The following is a 25,566-nucleotide window of genomic DNA, read 5'->3' as shown; positions in this document are numbered from 1 at the left end:
GTGCTATACATAACTGTAGCATGCAAACTTGCACCCATGTAAGGAGTCAACCCTTTCATTTTATACCAAATTACTATGCCTCCCTTTGCTCCTGTAAGCATGAGCCATAACACACCCACACACCAAAAAGCTTATTTTCCCCCCTCTGTTTTTAGAGGGGATGCTTTTATTGAAAAAAGATTGCTTTACTGTGTCCAGGCCAATCATTGTTCCTCTTAGGATTAGAGAGAAGGATTACAGCAGCTCACAGTGAGCTAGCATTGCTGTTGCTGGACTTTGATACTAGTTGCTAAGCTGGCTAGTTTGAAGCTCACTCAGGTATAACCCACACAAACTGCAATCTGCAACGCAGAAGCAAATTAAATATTTAACTCAAACTGAAATTTTTTTCCTACTTACTAAAAAATAGTAGCTGACTAAAACTATGGATTTGGCATTCCTCAAAGCAATAAGATTTGCTGCAAGTATCCAAAAATACACTTCATGGCTGACAGCCCAAGGAACCGATCAATGAAAGTTCAAGAGGTGCATTTTACAGTCCAGATGTTCTCAAACTGTGCTCCATCGACAGCTAAGAGAGAAATGACTGGTCACAGTATGCTGGCTTTTCTCCCCTCTGCTCTACCAGTTTATGGCCAACTGATAAAAAGTACATCTTAAGAGTATTTCTCCTTATAGCCACACGCTATGGTTGGCATAAAAATGTCACAGCAAATCAGTGGGATGAGAAGTTGTACCAGAGACAATTAGGTTTAGAGTATGAATCAAACTTGCATCCCTGCAGCAGGATTACCTTAATGAGAATGCTAAAAGCATGCAAACTGCAGGATACCCATGTATACATGCACATACCCTAGATACAGTAATAAAAAAATTCCACACAGCAAACATGCTTTTTCTAACCTGACCTGTGCATTTTTCAGTGAATGTGGTGTGGAAATTTGCATAAAACCAGAAGAAGAGCAGGTGGTCCTACTTGCTTATTTAAGGAAAACATGCAGTAGGATTTTCTAGACAAATGGATTGCAAGGTATAACACTTAATAGATCTTAATTTATTAAATACTCAAGCATGAAAGGTTTCCTCCCACATTTCAGTTACAATTAAAAAGTGAAAAACTATAGCCTGGGGAAAAGGCCTGAGAACTAGTTTAAAGATGCATTTATCCATGCACTGAAATCAACAAGAAACACTAACAAACTGACAAAAACCTAAGCTTGGATACAACACTGTCATTTCCCTTGTACAGGCCATACAAGCTAGCTATGAACATATCCATACCTTCATCCCTCCTTTCACTTGGATGTTAAAACAACAATTGGCAACTTGAACCCCACTGAGACCCAATGACATGACAGACGAGCAGGGAGCAGCTGGGCCCATGGTGGATATTCGGTAGCTGTTGCTACACACATCCCTCCTCGTTCAAATCACAAGAATCCTTGTAGATAGGTCCTTCGGGGGTGAACGGGAGGGAACGCTTAGCCGGATATGAGGAAAGTCATTAGAAATTAAGCACCACGTATCTTCATTACTCATAGCAGAGAAGTGAAAAAACAGGTCATGTAATGCACCTTGATATATCATTTTTGGTTTTGATCTTCGCTATCAAGTCCCTTCTTTCCCCTTTCTTGGCAAAGGGGCATAGTTATCATAGGTGTGCAAGTCTGAGCATCCCCAGAGCAGCCTCGGAGGCCGTTTTGCTGTGTCTCCCAGAAAGCAATCTTAATTTTGCCAAGTCAGAAGCACTGATCTGTCATCTTCACTACGTTTTAAAGCACAGAAGACTCAAGCCAAGTCCAAATTTTCAAAGTTTTCCCTTGGAAAACTGCTCTGACACTTCAGTCTGCTTCAGTTTTCTCCTGCCGTGGGAGAACTTTTGCCCTTGGTCTCACATCTCTGCCCCAGTCACAGGGTTGCTTGACAGCAGCAGGACCTGCATTACATTCTGTGCTTTTCTAAACCCTAAATAATCCAGACAAGCTCCCTGCTCTTAACAAAAAAAACCCACCACCACACACACAGGTATGCATTTGGATTTTTCCCTTGAACCCCAACAATTCAGACTCTTGCCCATCATTTCTGCTCTATTTCCAAGTAATCATTTTTAATGTTGGCCACAGAATTTTATCTGTGAACAATAACTGGTTTTGGCCTAGAGGACAGCTACTTTGCAGCATGGGTCAATAGTTTCACACGCAGACCACTAGACCAACATTTCAGACAATTCTCCTAGCTGATCCCTTTACAGGCACGCTACCAAACATACCCAGCTCACAACTATTGCTGTTACTAAAAGTAGGGTTCGGGTAAGCCCTGCGGGAGTGATTTCCTTAATTCACTATCAGCTCTGCCGGCTAAAGGGTTTCTGAGATCCTGGACACTGCTTTTTGTCCCCATTTTTCAGATGTCTTTTGGCAGCCAAATACAGCAAGACAGATTCCTTTATGTATGATAAATGCTACAATCACTGCCATCTCCTTAGGGAAGGCAAAGAGTGCTGATCCCAGCTCAAACGGGTATATAGCTCATACGGAAAATGTAACTCCTCCACTGCCAGGCAGGCTTGATCTTTTGCAGGCTGAGCAGTCACAGATACAGAAGTGTGCATGTCTCTAACTGAATCTGCTGGACTCAATAGTGTAGAACCACTATTTTGGGCAGGTTTGATCATTTTTACTGTCCTTCAAAGCAATTGTTTTAATCGCCTTATTGCTTTTCCCTTAAACTCCAGCTTGGGAAAAAGAAAATAAGATGCCTGACTTTTAAGCAAATGAAGTCCAGAGAAGAGTGTCTGTCTATCATCGCCTGTTCCCCAGCCCTGCTAAAATACAGGAAGCAACTGGGGATTTTGCCAAACTGATAGATATCTCCAAGCAGGAGCTCATGTGCCCAGAGGAACTTGCAAACCCTCCTCAAAACTATCATACTCTGATATACTTGCGAAAATTATCAGTCATTGCCACTGCAGTCAATAACTACCTATTTTTTCACCTTAGGATCTTGAAGCACTTTTTAAAAGATACCAAGTAATCACTTCTAAGGTAGAAACGCTTTCTCTTCTACAGATAAGGAAAATAAGGTACAGCATACAAACAGAGAATGACACACTATTTTTCTCTTGCAACTCCCACTTTTGTGCCTTAATCATAAACCTGCTGTCCTTCACAAGCTGTTTTCCTCCCTTTTTGCACTCAAGCAGTTTGGAAAGTTTCTAAACATTACTGCTTTATAGTTCAGGGCTTGTTTTCCCTCCCTCCTCCCAGGCTGTGTTTAAACAGTCTGCATGGTCCTAAGTGTTGCTGCAGGTGAACATACAGAATGAAATGCAATAAAGCAATAAACTCTCAGACACGCTCAGAACATACAGAAAGTGGAAGTGTGACACACAGGGCAGAACAGGCAGTCTTTGCTGCTGTAAAAAAAAAAATTATTATTATTATTTTTTTAAACCAAACTCTGCTCTATTTAGTTCTTACATCAACTGGATAATGGATTACTTAAAATATGAATATTCCAAATCATACATTTCAAACCTAGGCTCTACAGGCAAACATTGCCGTTATCTGCTTAACAAAGACCAATTATTCAATACATAATCAAGCTACTGTGCAAGTTCTGAATGCCTACAATATTATTTGATAATACAGTGTCTTCTGACCTAGACAGAGCTGCCTACAGCATATAATTAAAGGTTTCAGATACGCTATGTTCTCCTGCCAAATGCTGTTCATGCAGTATGCTTTACACATGCAGTCAGACTAACAGCAAAACAGTCTATTGCAGCCTGTGAAATGCTCAATAAACAGTATAAACAAAACCAGGGTATACCCCAAGATCAAATGTCCTTCTAGGGGAGCAAAATATCACCATCACCTGTTCTTGATGCCAAATTGACCATTTTACAATTCAATGTTTTGAGCATTAGCCTTCTGTTTTTCTGTCTTCATTGCTATGATAAAACATTCTCTATTGCTTTATGAAAGGATCATAATCGGGATAAGGATCTCATTATGCTGGACAGCGCTCCTGTCCCGCACAGCTAACAATGTAAAAAGTGAATGCATTTTAAAGTGATTTCATCTGCGTACTCAATTTTTTGAGTGAACAAGAATTTGTTTTGGCCTAGAGGTCAGCTAAAAGTAAATTTTGAAGCCTGTGAAATACACAGGCACTAGGGGCATGACGTCCTCCCTCTCCTTGCAAAGTGTACTGTGCAAGCCCATACTTCACAGCCGATTTGTCTCACATGCCTTAACCCTTATTTGAAGGTGTGAAGCAGAAGAAAGCTCACTTCACATGTTCACTCTATTAAATCTCTCTGCTGAGGCTGTCTGTGAAAGTGATAGCTAACTGTTTTTTAGGTGAGGATGCAAATCATTTCTCACTAGACAAGCAGTTAAACTTACTCCATTTAACCTAGCAAATAAACAGACACTAGCAGATTCCAGCTAGTCACCGAGACCTGGTCTTACCTCCAAATGTGTCATACATGAATAATCAATCATTCTTTGTTTGCTAGTTCACCGTACCCAGGGCTTTCATATGCAAGCCTCAGCAGGCTATCAGCTAATTTGACTCCAGTCCTTTCCCTTTTCCCCCAAAAAGCAAAATTATCCTAGACTCAAAGAAGTTCTTCAAAAGCAAAAATCTTATCTAAGCTTCAGAAGAAAACAGTGCATTCAGTTTGGGTGCAACACCAAGCCACTAAAGGAAAAAGTACTAAGTTTCTTTCCATAGCTCCCAAACTTCAGAAGAGTGCAGGGAGTTGCTGAAGAGCACTTTTCATGGAGAGAACATATGGCCTTTTTTTTGTTTTGTTTTTTTAACTACAACTGGGCAGTACCTAGCTCAATATTCAAGGGGTTGTAAGAGTCCCTGGAGCAGAAATCTTCAACATTCATCATAAGAATTAGCTTCATCCAAAATACTACAAGATCCTGCTCTGCAAGGATTTAACAGACCCCACTATTCAGTTTCGGGTAGCAGAGCAGGCTTTGCCCAGTGATACTACTACAGATATTCAGCTACAGGTCATCAACAGATAGCACACAGCGGCCATGAGACTGTAATAAAAGCCATTAAATATTTTCTTCTCCCAAACACTGATCAGTATTCCCACTGGGCAGCCTAGTTTCACAGCTGTATACTGAGGGTTGGGTTTCCTTTTTAAAAACACACAGAAGATACGCTAATATAGAGAGTATCTGTTCAAAAACAGTGTACAGTAGGTCTCTAATTCAGGTTTTCTTAGAAAGCTTAACATGAACAACTTCTTGATCACCTGTTTTAGTACATGAGGTTTTTTAGAAAGCAATCTACAGTCTTTAAAATTCACTCACAGGAAAAAAAAAGGCAAAAATTCCCAATGTTATGCTGAGAATTTGACCGTGTTTCTGTTCAAAACAAAATAAAAATCTTAAAACAGTGAAATTAAACTCTAGCCAGTCTCCTCCCCAAAGCCAAAACCATTCTTACTAGTCCACAAGCACTTTTATATCACAGTGAGAGGTCACTGCATCACTGTCCTACAGAATAAATATGCATGGCACAATATCAAAAACAAGGATCCCTGATCCAAACAGCAAGGTTGTTTCAGGTAAATTACTTGCTTCTGACTCTCCCACTTACCTTCTGGTTTTATAACTGTATCTCCCAGTTTAAAAAAATACTACATTTTCCACATGGCTATATGAAAAAACAAACTAATGACTGAAGAAGCAGACAATGCCAAAGGTTAGCTATCAGATGTATAAAATAAAATGTATTAAAAAAATTAATTCTGGACGTACTCTTATCTTCAGGTAAGATCTAAGAATATTATAATACAAATATATCCTAGTTATTTGTTCAGTGGTACTCCTTGAGAGAACCAGAAGAGAGTTAGGTTATTATGATTTCAGTAGCAGCAATCTGAAGTCAGATGACAAGAAAAAAATTGTACGCAGGCTTATGCTGCGACCAAAGTCAATCGGCCTTCTCTTTTAGTGCTGATCCTTAACATATAGATTATGAAGAGGAGCATCTGAAAATACCCAAACTGCACAAGACTCCAAATTAACAGATTCTTACAAGTCTTGCACTTAATCATTTACCAGGGGAAATAAGTACTGAAGAATTATTTAGTATCTCTACCTTAGGCATTTAAAAAAACCTGTATTATGGGCTCATGCTAGGAAGCAGAAACATCAGCAAAATTTCTAATGGTGTATATATACAGTATTAACTATATAACTAAGGTTTTCCTAAGCACCTATCACCAATCCCATTGTCCTAAAAGTTGATTTAGACTGTAAATTCTCTGGGACAGGACTTGCCTTTTATCCACATTTGAACAGCCCACAGCACAATGGGGATCCCAACCTTTTGCTTTGAATACCAGGACAGAGTGTTTATTAACGTAGGAGAAGACTGGGAACGTACAGAGAGCACCCTTTGTATTCACTTTCTGTGCTCACTCCCATTTACAGTGCAGAATAAACACTTAAGCTGTCATCCTATTAACAGTTTTACCTACATCAGAAATGCAAGATGGGGGCCAAATTTGCCTGCATAATGATTTCACAGTAAGTGGCAACCAGATGGACAGCACACTGCCATATGCTCCCCTTTGCTGAAAGGTGGAGAAGTGAGTAAACACGAACCGGGGGGGGGGGGGGGGGGGGGGGGGGGGGGGGAAGGTGAGTGGGGAGACAAATGTCTCCACAGCATGCCCATGACGCGTGCATGCACCTTTTCTTCCCAGAAGCATATGTAAACTTCTCTGCTCCTTGTACCTTGGGATCTGAATCTCAGGGAGGCAAGGGCAACGACTGGGGGCAGCTGGGGAACAGCTGTCGTCTTCAGCACAACCCTTGCTAGGCAGGTACGCATCTGTGCTGCATCCAACTGCATTGCATTCCTACAAAAAGCCACCGCACGAGCATGGGGAAGAGAGCGAGCATCCCCATGGCTCCGAGGGAAGGGACCTGAGGAGACACCACTGCACAGGGACAGCCCCCGGGAGGCCGAGGCTTTCTCCACGGCAGCACCAAGAGCCGAGAGGCTCAGAAGCTGCACCCGCTCGGTGGCCCCCTCCAAATCTCTTTTTGTCCAAAGATAACGTGTCAAAAACTTTTAAGTAAACCTTGATGCTTCCTAGCTCTTGCATTGCTCCTCCAGTTGGAGGAGACAATCTGGCCACATATTATAAGGTCTCCAAGGAGTACTTGCCCTTTTGAGCTAGTCCTAAAAATAACACCTTTCACAGTTAAACATTTCTATTTAATTACTTCACTGTTTCCTGCTCAGAAAGCCCTTCTTTTTAAAAGCAAATAGGAGGAAGAAAAAAAACAAAACAAAAGCTTTCAGACTGCTGGAGGTGGCAGCTGGTGATGGATGAAGAAAAACAGTAAATAAGCACAAGGAAAAAACACCCAAAACTTTGAGTTTTTTTTTTTTTTTTTTTTTTGGAGACATTTGTGCAAGTTAACACATGACCCTTGACCCATATCTCACTTTCCTATTAAAAAAGTTGTTTTCAAAGTAGTTTAATTTTATCATTCCAGATAAGAATGTGATAATTTATTAGATGTGGGTTGTAAAATCCACGTGGCTATTACATGCTGAGAAAAAATATGGACTGTTTGCTAGCTGAGGCACATCACATGCCTCATGTTTATATCTTGGATGCTTGTTAATGTTAATTATTGCAGACAGGAACTCCTTAGTTCACTTTAAAAAAAGTCTTTCTGAACTCATACCTTCGGCCAAATGGACTGGTAGTCCAAATGTTACATTTTTTCATAAGAAATTTGGTTGATTTGAACAAAAGTATTTCTGGAAAAATACTAAAAATAGTATTAGTCAATACTAAAAGTCTCACCAACTTCAATAAAATTTGTATTTTGATAAAATTTTCATTTTCTATTAGTAGAAAAAGCTGGTAGGAACACTTAAAATACCACCATATAACACTTTCCACTACAAAGAGTTTTGCACCTTTTTTTGAAGAGCTCTGACACTCGCCTCGTTTGCAGGCACTCTTTGAAGTTCCCCGAAACAGCAGAAACACTCTTTGTCTCATGGCACTCCACTCAAGTTCAGCTGAACTATTTTCCTATACCTGCTTATTTTGTTAATTAGACATTTGGTGGCCTGTCAAAATATGTATTTACTTGCCTGTAAAAATATCAGTTGAACATGAACCCCACATACATGATGGCTGAGCTTGCCCCTATGACAGCACAGTGACAGACAACGTCCTAAGGAGCACTTATGGGTTGCGGAAGCAAAAAAGCCGAGTGGCAGGGCAGAGAGCAGAAAGGAGGATGAAATAGGTCAGACTTGATCCATCGTTTTCCTGGACAGAGCACAGACCACAAAGGCCCTTCCTCATTCACAAGATAAACAGCCTTAGCAAGTAAGGCAATTACCTGAAATAGAAATTACCACTAAAGTTTCAAACCCCACTTATGGGTTTGTTATAAGGTGAACAAGGGAAGTTTGTTACACCTGTATATAATATTGTTTTACCAAAAAAAAAAAAAAACCCTACCGAACACCCACGCAGCATTCTAAGAGGTTCCATGCCAGAAACTAATCTGTAAGAAGGTTATCTGGGTTGGAAGTCAAGATCTTTAAGATTAGGCAAGAGTGCATTTAAAACAGTGTATGACTTAAGCTTTCTATGCTTTGCACTTGTGTTTGCAGTTTAACTATTAAGCTCACGTACTATTTTTCCTGCAAATGTTTGACTCATTCAGGGAAAACAATGTCTCACAACACAGACAAAACTAAGTCTGTGCAACCCTAAATCAGGCATTTTCTGACCTGCAGGTCTTTAACTCTGCATCCTCAAAATTTGAACAAACGTTTGTAATGAAGTTTTATTTGTATATAGCACCATAGGTGCACATGGTGCTTTATTTACATGATGCAAGGAAAGACATAGTACATGCTGTAAAAAGCTTACAATTGAAATGGAGCAAAGCAGCACAGAACCCTAGAGGGGATAAAAGGGAAGTGAGGCAGAGAGAAATTCTCACGGGGAAAATATTATGGTTTTGAACAAAGCAAGTAATAAGCAGATATTGAATTTTATATTGTTTAGTTAATGACAGAAGTATTAAAGTTAAAATACTTCCATTTGCTACTCAAGTTTACAAGAGGGTCTGCCTTTCGTTACACTCATGCAAAACCAATGATTTTGATAGGATTACATGGCTGTAACTGAGACCCTACAACTAAATTAAGAATTAAACCCCAATACATCACTCATGTCAAGCCATATCCTAAGTCCAGCAAATAGGTGAACTGAAATATGAGAGAGAGACTGAAGTAACCCTCCCATCACCTTTCACTCAGCCTCAGGCCCCACAGCACCGTCTAACACTGGTGAAAAAGCTTTTGATCCACATTGGGCAGGGGCCTCTACAGCCAAAGCATGGGCACGTTCTACCCCGCAGTGCTAACAAACTGAGGTTTATTATTTTTGACCTGATGTTGAAATTTCACCAATGCTGACGTGAATACTCTCACTTACAGAGGACAATGCATAAAAAAAAAAATGTACTGCTTCAAATGTTTCCTAAACATCATTAGAGTATGCTTACAATCTTACTAGTTAGAAGTAATTCTAAAAGTACTGACAAAATTCTGATTTTTCCTTTAAAAAAAAAAAAAAAAAAAACCACCCCCACCCCCCTCCCTGTTTGCCAGCACTTCAGACTCCCTGTTTGCCGCTCCTCATCCCATTCAAGCTAAGGGAAGCTTTGCCACTAGTTTCAATAGAAACATAGTATTGGACTAGGAGCAGTGAGGAGGAGACAGGAGGAATTAAATCATGGTCTTCCTCTCAGGTACCCACTAGCAATAAAGACTCTGCAAACAGCACTTCATTGACACTTTTGATAACACATGAGCCAGAAAAGACTCCAGCTCACTCTCCTATGTCAATATTGGTTTTGCAGTGCTCATAAGGATAAAGTCTTGTCTGTGAAGTAACCCAATCACTCAGGAAGCAGATGAGTTGAGCACCATACTGATTGATGCAAGACTCCAGTCGCTGCTCTTTTGAGTATGTAGGCTGTTTTACACTACGTAACACAATTCAGTTAACTGTTGTTCTACTTTCAGGTAAGGCCAGTAATTTAAATAAATACAGATAATAGAATATACATAAACCTTAGCCATATCAGAGTCCTGTAGGGCAATGCAATTTGTCCAATATCTAATTTAGATGTAATCACGCTTTCAACCGTGCTTGAAATTTTGCTAGTTCCATCCCTCTGAGCTAGAAGTAACCTGTGGTGCAATATTACTGCAGAGTCAGCAACCGCAGTGTATAGACCATCAGAGAGGAAATGGGCGGCAAGCTGCTAGCCAGGAGGCTTCGGTGTGTCACCACCGAACACAAGTTGAAGAAACAGCACAACAGCACCTAGTGTATGGGGGGGGGGGGGGGGGGAGAAAGTGTAACGAGCCGCACGTATCTTTTACAGGGCACCTTCAGAATTGTAAGCATGCATACACCTAACCTTTGGTAACAGATACAGTGATAGGAAAACAGCTGCACTATGCATCGTGTTCCGCATTTACACTGGCAGTCACAATCTGAAAATACTTCAGCTGAGTAGCAGGTTTTCACTAGTACTTGCACTGCAAGTACTCACGTCTTAATTTTCTGACTGACCTTTTCATAAATTGCTTGGAGTTAAGACCTTCATCTCACCCATCATTCCCGTTCTGAAGCTGGAATAACAGACGCTTGCTCTTGCTACATATTCTCTTTGCCAGCTACTAAGTTTAGCATAGCTGTGATGCCACTACCACATCTAAATTTTCATCTAACCTACACCTCTTCTCACCTTTGTGCAAAGAAATACCTGAACACAGAGGAAGGAAAGTCAATTTTGCAATCCAATACATAGGAGCTGCAACAACTCCGCTTTGTCCAGAAACACACAAGAATGAGCATGCATATGCATTGCCTCAGGAATATAGGCTCTTTACTCGCAGAGAACTGAGTCACTTCACTGACTGTAAGCATACTCTAATGGTGTTTAGGAAACATAACACATTTGAAGCAGTACACATTTGTTTCTTATTCAGCATCCTTTGTAAGTAAGAGAAGCAGTCTTTATCTGCACTGTCTCATAACACAGATCTTGTTCACAAGATGAGGTACAGTTTTTTTCCATGCTAAAGGATTTCTGCATTATATTAATTACATACAGTACTTTTGTGTCACTATGGTATAGTCTAATTTATACAGAACTTCCCTAACACGACTAGGTTGTTAATAAGCCTTTTAAAACTGTCCTGCAGGAACTTGGATTATCTTCCCAGGAGCTACCAGAAAACTACCGTGTATCAGTATAGTCTCACTTGAGCCCTGTTCAAGTACTACACATTTTACAACACATTAAAAATACACAGATTGCTTACTTTCTTCAGTTTGTGCAAGACTCAGTAATAAGTCTTACAAAAACTGTGAATCCCAACAGTCACATCGCAAAATAGCAATTTCTGACTCAGTGTGCCTGTGACACGACAGGTGCCCTGCATCCACACAAACGAGACTTCTCCACTAACAGTTGTATGCAGACAGCTGTAAATACCCTACACATGTACTTGGTTTACTCCTTTTATATATATATATATATATAACCTCTTGCACTTATTACAATTGTGTTAGGTGCATGCTCTAATTAACACACAACTCGTACATTGGTCTGCTCTCTAGTAGAGGTGTAAGAATCCAGAAATCCTGCCAGAGATGCATTTAATAGATCTTTTTTTCTAAGGGCACCAGGCAAACAGACTAACAAACTTAGGAACCATCCACGTTCATTTACTCTTTTCATTAAGTGAAGTTACTGTGACATGCTCTCCTGTTACAGCACATCAATCCTCACAGTTTACAGATGTCACCTTTATAGATACACCCAAAAGGCCTGTTAAGTTTACTCAGTATTATGGATGGTAAAGAGAAAACTCCCAGGTTGAGAGTGACCCAAATTGATTTGGACTTCAAAAAAAGACGCTACCGTTCCTCTTCTTGTTGGGGCAGGCGGCGGTGCTACTACAGGTCAGGAGGCTTCCAAAAAGGGCTGCAGCATTTTACAGATTTACAGCGCTTTGAACGAAGAAAGCGTTGAAGGGGCCGCACCGCGGAGGCGGAACGGGCTGGGCGGGTTTCTGGGCAAGAGGAGAACAAACGCGGCTTCCACGCGAGGCTTCACCGCGGCTCCCGCTGCTCGCCAGCGGCCCACGAGAAGTTGGCGCCCGGGCTGAGGCTGCGGCCAGGAGGCGCCCGCCCGGCGGCCCCGGCGGACGCGGCCCGAGAGCCCGGCTGGCCCCGCCGCGCCCCGGCCCCGGGCAGGCCCGGGACCCCCCCGGCCCCGGCCCTGGCCCCGCCGCCGGGAAGTTGGCGGGAGGCGGCGCCCGTCGCCAAACTTTCCTGGCCGCGGCGGGGCTGCCCCGCGCCCCGTCCGCCAGCGCAGCCCCGCCGGGCCGGGCCGGGCCGGGCCGCCCCGGGGGCGGCGGGCCGCGGTCGCAGGGCGCGCGGGCAGCGGCGGGGCCCCCGCGCCGCGCACGGCAGGCGGCGGCGGGCAGCGCGGCGCGGCGCACGGAGGCACATACCTGCTGCCCGCGGCGGCGGCGGCGGCGGCGGCACCGGCGCAGCCCCGCTCCGGCGGCGGCGGGCGCGCGCCCTCGCGCGGAACCGGCGGGCGGGGGGGGGGGGGCCGGCGCGCGTGCCCGCGCGCGCCCGCCCTTCCTCCCGGGTCGCCTAGGAAACAACGGGCCGTCGCTAGGAGCCGTTAGCGGAGGGGGGAGGGAGGCGGTTTAAAGGGGGCGCGCGCGCGTGTGCTCGCCCCGCGTCACGTGAGCCGCGCCGAGCCAATGGCGGCGGCGGACGGCGGCGCCGTAGTACTACGGGCTGGGGAAGGTGAGGTGCGGGGAGAGGGCGGGGCGGGGCGGCTCCGCCTGAGGCGACGCCACCGGCCCCCGCGCGAGGCGAGGCGAGGCCGCTGCTCCCTGAGGCGAGGCGAGGCGAGGCGAGGCGAGGCGAGGCGAGGCGAGGCGAGGCGAGGCGAGGCGAGGCGAGGCGAGGCGAGGCGAGGCGAGGCGAGGCGGCGCCGCGCCCCCCGCCGCGGTCTCCCGGTTGCGCCCGTTTCGTGTAGCCCCTCAGGATTACATAAGCGCCCGCCGCGGGATCACACGGTGCGGATTAGAGGGTGCGCTGGTTCAGCAGACCGTCCCGGGCATGTCCGAGAAAGATCACACCCGCAGAGTTAAGAGTACCCGTTTGCTGGGGGTAAGCGGTGGTCTGCGTAGAACAAATTAACCCGATACAAAATTAAATAATAAAAAAAAAAGAGGCAAGTCAAAGGCATAAGGTGGAGAACACGTTTGAAATGGGCAAAATTTTAAAAAATAGGCTGAAATACAGCTTTTGACATTTCTTTGTGCCAGATGCCAGTCATTTAAGTGATACTGATTTATTTTATTAAATGTCCACGTGCTAAACTGGCTCCTTGTATACCACTTTGTAATATGGCTGTTTTTGACTTCTGATTTTTGGATCTGTGATTACTGACATTTGAGAGAGGGAGAAAGATGACGTCCTGGTGGACACTAGCTCTAATTTTGAGCTACGAATAAAAATTAATCATACAGTGAGAACCTTGAAATTGTATTACATTTCAAGTGATTTCTTAAAAGAGTTTAGGGGTGAAGCTTAGGGAGCAAAAGAGCAATAAAGAAATCAGTGAGCATGCGGAATGAAAGAACAATGTTTTTATTCAAGTTTTACAATGATCTTTAATGCAACTTTCTTCTAAAACTTAGTAATTTCCCTCACACGAGCTCAAGACAGAATTTTAGTCTCAAAATTGAATATATAGCATGTCTACAAGTAGAGACATTTGACAGACTTGCAGAAGCCTCAACTGAAATGTAGTTTTGCCAGCTTCTATGGTTCTAAGGTAAGCATGTTGGTGAAGGGATTAATATCTTTTTAAGGACAACAGATGAGCTTTTAACCTCCTGATTTAGCAGCTGCTTGTGCACCACATGTGAAATGGACTCTTTGGAGCAAACACACGTGGAAGAGTAAACAATATATGTACATGAATTTCAAACAGTACATTAATTTGTAGCCTTGTGTATATAATCTCTATTAACCAAAATAAAATTAAATATTTCTAAGGTGCAAAAACTAACCACTCAAGTAGTGATCAGTTTTTGCTTTCATTTATGCTCATGCAGCTTCTGCAAGCTCCGTAAGAGTTGCAGACTATATTTAATTTTATTTAATGTCTGTTAGGTGTGCGTTTGATACTCTAGAAGATCACAAGTTTATAACACTTGTATTGCTGCAACTTTTCACTTGTGACAAATACTATGCATATGGTTTATGGGCACTCATTTTGTGCATTTTTAATTTGCAGTATAGAACTGCAAAGGCTGGGGTTTGTTCCTATAATGATTTCTAGAAATTTGGAGAAATGTTAAGGCTACAGATCAAACTCATTTTGATTTGATACAAATTAACATGTTAGATGTTAAACAGTTACACAAAAGAAAGATTCCATATATGAGAAACACCACTAGAAATCATTAATGAAGATGATTGAAGATTTTAGTATGTGAAGGTTTAGGTAGTTCAGTTATGTGGAAAATATGGTAAACATTTTTTTCTGAAGTCTATAATGCTGTAGCATACAGGAACAATTTCATTATATGCCCTTTCCCATAGTGGATGGATAAAACTTTAAAAAATTTCATCATCAGATGTAAAAATTCTGCAAATGTGTATTAGTCAAGTGTTTAGATGTTCAATTGCATTTGAGTTTGGATTTGTTCCTTTACGTTATTTCAATGACACTTAAAACATTGAAATAAGGAAGTTTTAAAATAAATGAAGAGTATCTTGTTGTTTTGGGGGATGTAATATCTTGCTCTCTGGCCAGCTCTGGTATAGCTAGACAAGTCCAAACATGTTAGTACGTTAATAGCAATTACATAGAACTAGCAAGAATATGAAAAAGGTAAGAATATCTCATACAATAGAACTGGGGATTCAGATGTGAATTTATAATTGGATGCACACTCCTTATAAAATTTTAGGATGGAAAGCTTTCTTTTACATTGTGATTTCAATATCATGATAATTTTTGTATGCCTAATAGAGCCTTTACATGACTGGTGATCTTTATGATGTTGCTAAAAATACCTAATACTTTTGTAGAGCTTACAGAGTTCAAGTACTGCTTATGAATGTGTCTAAGTAGGTATATACACACACACACACATTTAGTTCCCTTTTAACAAGTCTTCAGGACTCCTTTTAACTAGTCTTCAAGATTTTCCTGGCTCTTGGTGACAATAAAAGACAGTGTATTTCAGCCAAGGGAAACTATACATTATTCAAAATACAGTGTTCAGACACATTTAGTCCTTCTTGAAGTTACTTACAAAAAGAATGTAGTTGTTCCTGCTGCAGCTTCTACAGCAAATATTCATCATATGCCTATGTTAGATCTGCAAAAGTTGTATTAGTAGAATTTCTTTATAAAACATTATTTTTAATAACAAGTTCAGATCAAATTGAAAGCTCCATGATGAAGAGCAAAACTTGTCACTTTTTAGTTATGATACTCCTCTCACTACTAGTGAATACTGCACAGGTGATGAGGCTTTAAATAAATAAATAAATAAGCTCCCCTAAGTGAGAGATCTATATTGCACCTGTCTTCCCTCTCCTTCAGAAATTCAGAGAGTCTGTTTTGAGCTAGAGGAACTGAGGAAACAAATAGGATCAAGGACCTTGGTTCTGCAGCGCTGGACTGTATTAACCTGGGAGGGCACATGAGTGTACAGTGCAGTTCTATGGAACAAAACTTTTGAGGACAAAAGTGAAGTTGGGAGTTGTCTTTTTCCTCTATCTTAGGAAAGCTGAGACTTTCGACATAACTTCTTAAGTGAACTCAGGTTTACCAGTGAAATTTAGAACTCCATGGCAATACTCTGGAGAAATAAGAAGACAGCAGTTGTAGGCATATTTAAAAGCACAGTCAATTGTTGTATAAATAATGCATGTCCTGTCAATCAAAACCACCTATTATCCCTCCTTACAATAATAGGTTGCAACAGATTCAGCCCACTGATCTCTCATTAATTCAGATAAGATTAAGAGCAGAATAAATGTGAAAGTAGGATATTTTCCTTAGCTGACTTAGGAATGGTATAGAACTTTACCAGTTATATTTGTAACTGAAATTCTGTATATAAATAAACTGGCATTAAAAAAAGAAAAAAAAAGAAAAGAAATACTTGAAATGGCTATCACATTCTCTGTGGCCATTCAATGAAACACTTAAATGTGTTTAAATTTATGCTTATGTAAAACACTGAAATGCATTTGTGATGTTTGCCTGTCTTTATTAGATTTTAAGCCTTTCCCCCTTTCACTATATGCTGTGTAGAGCTACAAGTAGACCCGAAGATGCATTGAGGCAGCTCTGTACACTGTGTTTGATTTTATTTATATATATATAAATCCAAGCATATATATATATATATAAATAAAAACTGAAGTTTTCTTCCACATTAATTTTTGCAAAGATTATGATAAACTCCAAAGACCAGAATTACATCTTTGTACCTTAAAGAGGGGAACTATGTGTGTATGATCAACAGAACATAGCCCTGCAGTATTGTAAATATATATTATTGAAATAATTTTTTAGAAATATTCCATCTTTCCAACACAGTGCACTTAAGAACTTCATGCTAAAGCATATGGAAATGCAGTACACCCTGATGTTCATGAAAATGTGTGATAGGTTAGCTAGTTTATCCATTACAAGTTTGATATTCTGTAGCTTACAGCATGACTAAAACACATTTGTACTCGCATGAATTGCCATCAAAGCTTTCCTGTTCACCTTTAACTTTGTGATTCATTGCTGTTTCTCTTGCTGAACTGCCAGACTTAACACAATACCTGCTATTGTTTCTGGCAGAGCAAAAGTCTGGACAGGGTTAAGTTCATCCACCCCTGCCAGTTTCCTCTGTAGCTGCCTTCAAGGCTCCCTGCAGAATGTTTTTATTCAGGTCAGTTCATCTTTGACCATTATATGTTTTCTTTGTTAGCTCTTCATTTTTAGATTATATTTTTCTTTGTTCTTCTTTTTGACAGTGATTACTTCTTTGTGGGCCAGTGGACTAGAAACAGTCTCTGGCAATATGATGACAGGTGCTATTTAATTTAAATATTACTTTCACATTGTAGCATACCAACAATTTTATCATTTGTTCCACAGTAGCAGCTGAGAGTTGCTGGAGAACAAAAAAATAAATAAAAATCTAAAAATGAGCATACGGAGACATTACTTCATTTAACAGTCCAATAAATTATTGCAGGACATATTCAGATACATAAACAACAAATTAAATTATTTCAGGGTATCTGGCTTGTGTGTGCCACTTTCCACATTTGTTCCATCTGTTCATGTGTCCGTAACAGTCCTGACACGTTAATTTTTTTTAAAATGCAAAATGACTGGTGCTGGATCCAGAACACCTGTATGTTTGTCTCTTGTCTCCTCCTCTTTCCCCTCTAAAATGCCAGAAATGTGAGGTATTGAAAGAGATAGGGTGTGAAGGCTGTTGTCCATCTTTTTACTATAAAGATTCCTTCTGCTAGTAACAACTGAGAGTGAGATTGTCACTTTAAAACAGTCTCACGACAAACAGTTATCAGTGGTATCTGTATGTATGCTAAGTATATTAGTGCAAGAAAGCAAAGAAAGTCTTTTACTACTACTTGTTACAGACACCAGTGTGTTACATTATTAAAAGCGTGGAATAATTTAGGTTGGAAAGGAGGACTCTAGTCCAGCCTCCTGCTGAAAGCAAGGTCAGCTGTGAGATCAGACCAGGTTGTTCAGGGCTTTCTCCAGGCTGGTCTCAAAAACCACCAAGGGCAGAGACTGCACAGCCTCCCTGGGCAACCTGTTCCGGGCCTTGATTGTCCTAAGGAACAAGTTTTTCCTTACGTCCTGTCTGAACCCCTCTTGTTTCAATTTGTGTTTGGTGCCTCTTCTCCTCCTGCCAGCATCGCTGGGAAGAGCCTGGCTCTGCCCCGACACCCTCCTCGCAGGCAGTGGAAGGCCGCTGCGCCGGTTCCTCCCACGCCATCTCTCCTCTGGGCTGAAGAAATCCAGCTGCCTCAGCCTCCCCTCACAGGGCGAGTGCTCCAGCCCCGACTGTCTTGTGGTGACACTTTGCTGAACTCGCTCCGGTTTATCCATGTCTTTCTTGTCCTGAGGGGCCCAGAGCTGGACAGTGTTCCAGAGGGGGCCTAGTGAGTGCTGAGCAGAGGGGGATAGTCCCTTCCCTTGCTCCATGGCTGCAGTCCTGTTCATGCAGCTCAGGATGCTGGTGGCCCCCTTTGCTGCCAGGGCTCATGTGCAGCTTGCAGAGCCTTTGCAGCAGAGCTGCCCCCCAGCTGGTCAGTCCCCAGCCTGTCGTGTTGTAAGGGGTTATTCCTTCCCAAGTGCAGGACTCCACATTAGCACCCAATTAATATCATAAGGCTCCTGGAGGCCCATCCTCCAGCCTGTCTAGGTTCTCCTGAAAGGCAGCTTTGCCCTCAAGCGTGTTGGCTTTTCCCTCCAGTTAGATGTCATCTGCAAACTAGATTATTCCAGCTTTTCTCTGCCAGCTGACATTTGGGAATACAAAAATTGCTACACCTAAAGTATTTCCTTTTAACAGTCTAAGACTGGGCATAGTATCCTGGAATAATTCACAATTCAGTGTGAAGGAGCACTACAGTGAGAAACAAACAAATGTTTTCTCCCTTAATGATGATTTCTTTTAATGCTGTCTGTATAGTGTAGATTATTATTTGAAAGATTAAGCTAAACAAGGGTTGAAGTCTGCAGTACCTGATATCACAGTCCCACTTGCACTGAAAAACAGCTACTGAATTTACTGGAAATGAGAAGAATTGTTGACTAACAATAGAGATTATTGGAAGGTTTGTTTAAAAAAGATTACTGCTTCTCACAGAAAAATCTGGTAGTGTAAGATTTTCATAGTTGTCACTTGTTCTTTCTGAATACTGGTTTTCAGAAGTGACAATGATCTTCTTCCAAGGAGAAGTGCCTTACATGTTTTAGAGGGTTATCTATAGAAAACAAATTATTTATAATATCGGCATTATATATAGATTATATAGTTATATCATGCTGCTATACATACAAGTGTATTATGTTATATACATTGTTAATAAAACAGTTATCACTGATGCGTTCTGCATGCGTATAACAGGAAATTTACTATATTAGAAAAAATCTTGTATGTACAACTTGTTTAAACTCATATTAAAATGTATGTGTCACTTGACTGTTTTCCCACTTAAGATTTGTGCATAGCTAATGTAAACCTAAAAGCAGCTAGTAGCTGGACTCAACTCCTAAGGTACTCCCATATTAAGACTACAGCTGATACAGATCAGAGTAGTTTAAGCATTATTCCATGCTTCTGAAGGGATTTTACTGGCCAAAAAGAGGAGGAAAAATAATGTTCTTTTACAGCCACAAGCAGCTTGCCACCCTTTTGATCTTCTTGCACTCAGATCACAAACCTCACAATAAGAATTCTATATTGAAAGAAAAACAGTATTGTTTGCAACTCGTGAGACTAGGAATTGGTGAACTTTTGAGCTTTCCAATGATGGCAGTAGTGGGATACAGCTCATTAACTGGGCAGGCTGCTGCAGAGGCTTTCACAGCTGTGCTGTTGCTGCTTTGAGGAAAAAAAAACCAACAAACTACTCATACTGTAAACTTTGTAGAAAATTTGCACGAATCCAATGTCTGGCTGGGTTATTACTTCATTATTGTTAGGTCCTACCTTCAAAGCCTTTGACAATTTGGCTCTTTCATGGAAGTGTGTTAGAGAAGTGGAAAGACAAGGACAGTGGCAATCACTGTTTCCACTGGAGACTCCCTTCTTCATTCTATGCTCTTCCTTATAAAGCACAAAATGAGCTACCCAATTAGGACAATAATCTGTCCTCTTTCAAGCAGTTTGAGGTGTATTTTACTTTAATGCTGATGGAAGACTACTCTCTACTTGATAGATAACAGGAACATATCTCAAAATGAAATTTAAGTTTAATTAGCCTACTAGTGGATAGCCCAATTCCTGAAAATACTATCCTCTATTTTTTCAGTAAACAAATATTTGAATTCTGTATGGAGACAGAATGAGATTTTACCTCTTTTAGTCTTAAAAAAAAATTTAGGAATTCATAATGCAGTAAAAGCCAATTGTTGAACAAAGCTGTTAGGTACAACCTAATCTAAATGAGCAACAAAGTGTATTTTTGAAATAATCAGGTAATTGAAGTGATCTTATTTTGAGGGGAGAGCTTATGTGGACACTGAGACTGTTCAGATAGCAAAGAACCACAAAATAAAAACAAATATTTGTTCAGTGCATTCTTTTTATATGCCTGTGCTCATTAAGACTTCCAGTTATCATCTTTTGGAGATTCTGCATCTCATGGATGCTTAGAATAGCTAGCCGTTAAAAGTACACAAGAAATGAGTGACAGAAAGGATTCACTGTTGAAGGTACGTGGGGAGTAATGCACGTGGGTTCTTTTAAAGATAAATCTAATGAGTCTTTTGTTCAGAAAACTTTTCCCAGCCTCCAATACAGCCATATAGTTAGCATGTATTTCTGCTAAAGAACTGAACCCATCGCATACCTTCAATGCAGTTTTGTGTCTCAGGGAGTCCTCGATCTGCCCGGAAGTCCGTTAGCAGTCCCCACAATCAAAAAACAAAACACCCCCCCCAAACCATTGTTTCCCCTAACGCTGAAGTGCCCAAGAAGCATTAAGTGTATTAATTTTCCTGGGTGGCTCACTTTAACCTGCGGTTTCTCCACCACAGAGCAGTAACCCATTATTTCCATCATACTTGCAGCATTCAGCAGAACACACGTATACATAGAGTTCATGCTTCATAGGCCCAGTTCAGCAAAGTACTTCAACACACTGTTAACTTAGTGATTTAAATAGGACTAGGATATGGCTAATCCTAAACATGTGATTTAAATCCTTTCCTGAACTAATGCCCTTGTTAACAGATCCAGAATATGAAGATAAAGAAGCACAGAACTTTCAAGTAATTGAAGAGGCTGAAATAGTATCACTGCAGTGTACATTGATGACAATTTTAATGTACATACTGTAATCTTTAAAACAATGTGTTATTAATTTCAGTTCAGATGACAAAGATTTAGGACAAAGGGTAAACAACAGAGGATCCTACTGAGACTGTATTTGTTGAAGATCGGCTATGCTTTGGATAGACATCTGAAATTCTTTCAAAGTAAACTGACAGAATAAAATAGTTATATTTTCAATTTCAGATTAAAATATTCTCAAACTTGATAGAGGAAGAAATCTTTCCAACAGCTCCCAAGATAATGCAACAAATATTTGAGCACGTATAGAATTGCATTCCTTAATTCTGTGGGCATATATTACAACCATGTCTTAAAATAAGACATTGAGTATGGAAAATGTTGGGTAGATGCACAAATGATCCCTTGTGTTGCAAGTGCCAGTTCAGTGTTCAGATGTAAACAAATTAGTATAAAGTTTAGCAACAATTTATACTATAGATTTTCTTTTTCCTTCCAATGTATCAGCATATTTTTCTAAGGAGGCAGAGTCCAGTCTATTCTTTTTAGAACTCTGATTTGTTATACATATTTAAACTTCTAATAAGAGTGAAACACTCCAGAGAAAAACACTTACATATAAATACATGACTGCCTAATGATTTACTTACCAGTTGTCTTAAAAAATTATGTTGTCAGCAACATCTCTTCTAAACATTATCTTTAACCCCAAATTGCAATACTTATGATCAGAACTTAAACACAGAATAGAATTATGCATACACACAGGCATCCCCTTGGATTGTTTTTAGGAAGTATTTGCCCTTCTCTCTTGGAACACACACACCCAGCTTCCCTCCTGCCGCCACTTCTTTAAGTATGTGGGCAAATTAAAGTTTGGGGGGGGGGGGGGGGAAACAAACAACCACACAGTAGTTCCATAGCCTTCCTCAAGCCCTCTTCTTCTCTGCACTTGGTTTATAGTTTGTATAGTTTGCCAGCTTCCCCCAAGGAGTTTGCTGCTGCATCAGTAGGTTTAATCATCTCCTTAAAAGGTTCAACATGCACCAGCAGCAGCACCGGAGAGATGGAGGGATACATACCTGGCAATGAGATGAAGGAAAGGAGATACGAAATCTCCTTTTGGCAGCAGCAAAATCCAGTTATTTTGGCAGTTTGAGGGACCACAGCCTAATTAAATCTGGTAAAGTCTGAAATTTAGGTTATATATCCTATTTATATACTATTTTATATATATATATCCTATTCTGTTTTAAGAGTATTGGATATTATGTAGTTTTGTGGCACATTCTGAGAAAAGGGGAAGGTAAATTTAAAAGAACTGTTTAATAAAATAGATCTTTTAATCAGTTTCTTGGCTGCAGCCTATTGTTTTTATGATGCAGTTTATATGAATTGCATTACATGAATGTTTTGCATTCAACTATAAATTGCAGTACTGGTAATTCTAGAAGAATATGCACATGATTCTGTGAGTATAATGGGGTGTTACACTAGTCCATACTTGGCCTTTGTACGTGTGTTTGTTGCAACCTCACCCACATTGCACTATATCATCCTGTAAATTTGAAGCTTTAGCAGTACATTGGAATCCAGATCTTGGCTGCTGAAAATACGCAGCTCCAGGATGATTTATTTATTGAGGGGAAAACAGACAACCCCCCCAGGATTTTAATTCCTTACTGAATCATGCTGGTTTGTTTCTTGGTGCCACATGCTATTTTAATTGTGCTTGGTTGTGTACACAAACCAAGAGACAGCCCAAGAGCAGGCCAGCCTTTGGGTGGGGACCTTGCTGTTACAGCCTGGAATCGCAGGGAACTGCCATTTCAGATTTCCCTGTATCGACAGGACACAAAGAACTAGAGAAGCCATTTAAGGTCCCATGAAAAACAGAACAGTCTGCTTATTCAGTAAGTACAAGTATTTACATTTTTGGAATGGGCATCTACAGAAAGTTTCTTTTGTACTATTAAAGACTGAAGTGTAGGCAATTATTTTTAGTAAAGTCAATTAATTTTATTTGATCATTTGATGGTTAAAAGTCATTTAATTGAGAAAGAACTTTCAGATAGATGGTACAGGGAGAATAAATACTCCATCTCTTTTTAAAGGTGAAATAAATAAGGCTTCTTTTACTCCTCTGCATTTCTCCATTTCTTCCAATATAGGACAGTTTGCCTAAATATTTTTAAGTTTATTTTTAAGTTTTAAGAATAGCATGTACATTTTTAAATTAAGAAATAAAAAAGCAAACATTGAGGAGTAAGAACCTGTTCAGTGACCTATTTGCTTTAGTAAACCTTGGCTACACAACTGAATGCCATACAAGAAAACAAAAATATAGTGATGGTAGATAGAGTTGGCCTGTCCACAGGATAAGTTTCTTTTTATCTCTGTCAAGTGAAGATTGATTTCTGTCCAGAGTTCATATTCCATATTTTAAAAATAATTGTCCAAGTCTAGACCTTGCTGAGTTCTGGTAAGTTCTCTGGTAAGGCTAGATTACTAATTTCACCTGATGTCCAGGCACAAGAAACACTCAAGTGAAATACACACACTCTCTCCAAGAAATTATAAATCAGAAAGTTCTTATTTGTGAAATGCAAAAATTCTACCATCAAGATCTTACCCGAGGGTATAATTATGTCAGTCTGAGGACTGGCTCATTATATGCACTGATTTTCAAGGCACAAATGACAATTTAATTAGCTAGCCAGAGATATAATGTAGATTTTCTAAAGCATGAGGTATTACAATTCTGAATAACCACAGCACAGTTTTTCAAGTTTTTCATCATTTAAACATGTCTTAGTGCAAATTTGTTTTTAATCTGTAGCAGTGCTCTTAAAGGTTCACTGAACTGGACAGTGCACTTGAATGTTTGCCGTTAACTGTGAATTAATGAAACTACATGTAATGTAACAGTATATTGCTGTAAAAGTACAACAAGTGCCTTAGCAGCAACACTGAAAGATGCATTAATATACCTATTTAGTCAGAACAGAGGTGGGGGAGGAAATAATAGGATTAATAAAAACATGCTAAATGTAATTGTTTGTCTTTAGGTGCTGTTTTAGAAGAATAGCCTCTGACAACAAGAATAAAAGTTGCTGTCAGAATAATATGCGAACAGGTAATTTCTTTCAAGTCTTTTTGCTCAGGGTGTTAGAGTGTATGTGCATGTGTGTAGAATTCATTAAAAATTGCATTGATTTCAACAGCTGTCACTGGGAACATCACAACTGCTCCACAGAGCCATCTTCACTTACTAGCCAACAAACTAGTGCTCACCAGTCAGTGCTACAAGTTCTCTATGGAAAGTTTGCTACGGTCAGTCCTAATATCTCAGCTTTTGGGATTGATTAGCATACAGACCAAAGTTGCTTGTAAGTCAGGAAGCATGAAGCAGCCCCTTTATCTTCTGTCAACATTCCCCCTCTCCTTTTTTTTTTTTTTAAGCAGACTTCAAGCTTAGGCAGTCTATAGTAGTTTAGCCTCTGGACAAGGCTAGACAGCTGAGTCAACATACGGATTATCAGGGCCATTTTGGCTCTCTGGGAATTAAGGTGGTGTTGAACATTTGTTTGTTTGTTTGTTTTCTTTTTAAAGAAAGAACACTCAGGTTACAAAAGTTTAACTGGGAACAGACAAGATAGTATAGGGGCAGGGTTTTGTGCATATCCTCAAAAAGAATACTTGAAAAAAATCAGGGTATTTGGAGGCTGCTATTACCTCTGCCAGTTTTAACTATTCATAGTCTATAGTTATCAGGAACAATCTTGTTTCATTCCCCAGGTTCTCCTTGCCATCAGCAAAAAAAAAAAAAAAAAAAAAAGGTTAAAATAACATTTAATCTCTCAAATAGAAGGATATATCAAAATACAGATATGCATGATGTAAAACAGCATTTCTACAGTGGTATTAATTGAAAGGTTATATATATATATATTTTTTTAATTACCCATTGTCACTTGACTTGTTAAATTTTTCTATCTTGATTATACTAGTCAGTGTAGTATACATTTGACTTTTTAATCTAAAATTGCAATTATATGCTTAAAGTGATTTATTAACTTAACTCATAAAAAAACCGTAACACATTCTCTCTAAATCAAATACAGATTTCTCTATCAAGCAGGCCTAATAGAATCAAAATAAAAACAGAGATAGCAATTCTGGTTATGTGAGTTTATCTCGGCAGCAGATTAGAGGACCTACAACATAAGCTTTACTCTGAGGAGTCAGGCTTCCCTGATGCTAATGCAACTGAGGTTTTCCTTGTATTGAACCCCTTCTGATACTTCATTATATTTTTCAGTGTCATTGACAATAAATTTAAAGGGATAA

The 25,566-nt window shown here is 40.3% G+C and overlaps 1 protein-coding gene across 2 annotated transcripts in view; it reads left to right on the top strand.

Annotated features, from left to right (window-relative positions):
- NRG4 (neuregulin 4) overlaps positions 1 to 25,566 on the top strand; it is a 59,377-nt gene that overhangs the window by 12,415 nt on the left and 21,396 nt on the right. The window contains exons 1-2 of one of the 2 annotated variants that reach the window (XM_013957234.2): positions 23,091 to 23,129; positions 24,285 to 24,352. In XM_013957234.2, coding sequence (XP_013812688.1) covers positions 24,343 to 24,352 — 10 coding nt within the window. In that variant the 5' untranslated portion in view covers positions 23,091 to 23,129; positions 24,285 to 24,342. Of the gene's footprint in view, positions 1 to 23,090; positions 23,130 to 24,284; positions 24,353 to 25,566 lie in introns of those variants that run through there. The other variant, XM_013957233.2, reaches the window with a different exon arrangement.

This window comes from Apteryx mantelli, chromosome 15 (genome assembly GCF_036417845.1).
Source record: "Apteryx mantelli isolate bAptMan1 chromosome 15, bAptMan1.hap1, whole genome shotgun sequence".
NCBI lineage: Eukaryota > Metazoa > Chordata > Aves > Apterygiformes > Apterygidae > Apteryx > Apteryx mantelli.
This window is presented reverse-complemented; position numbering and strand designations above follow the sequence as displayed.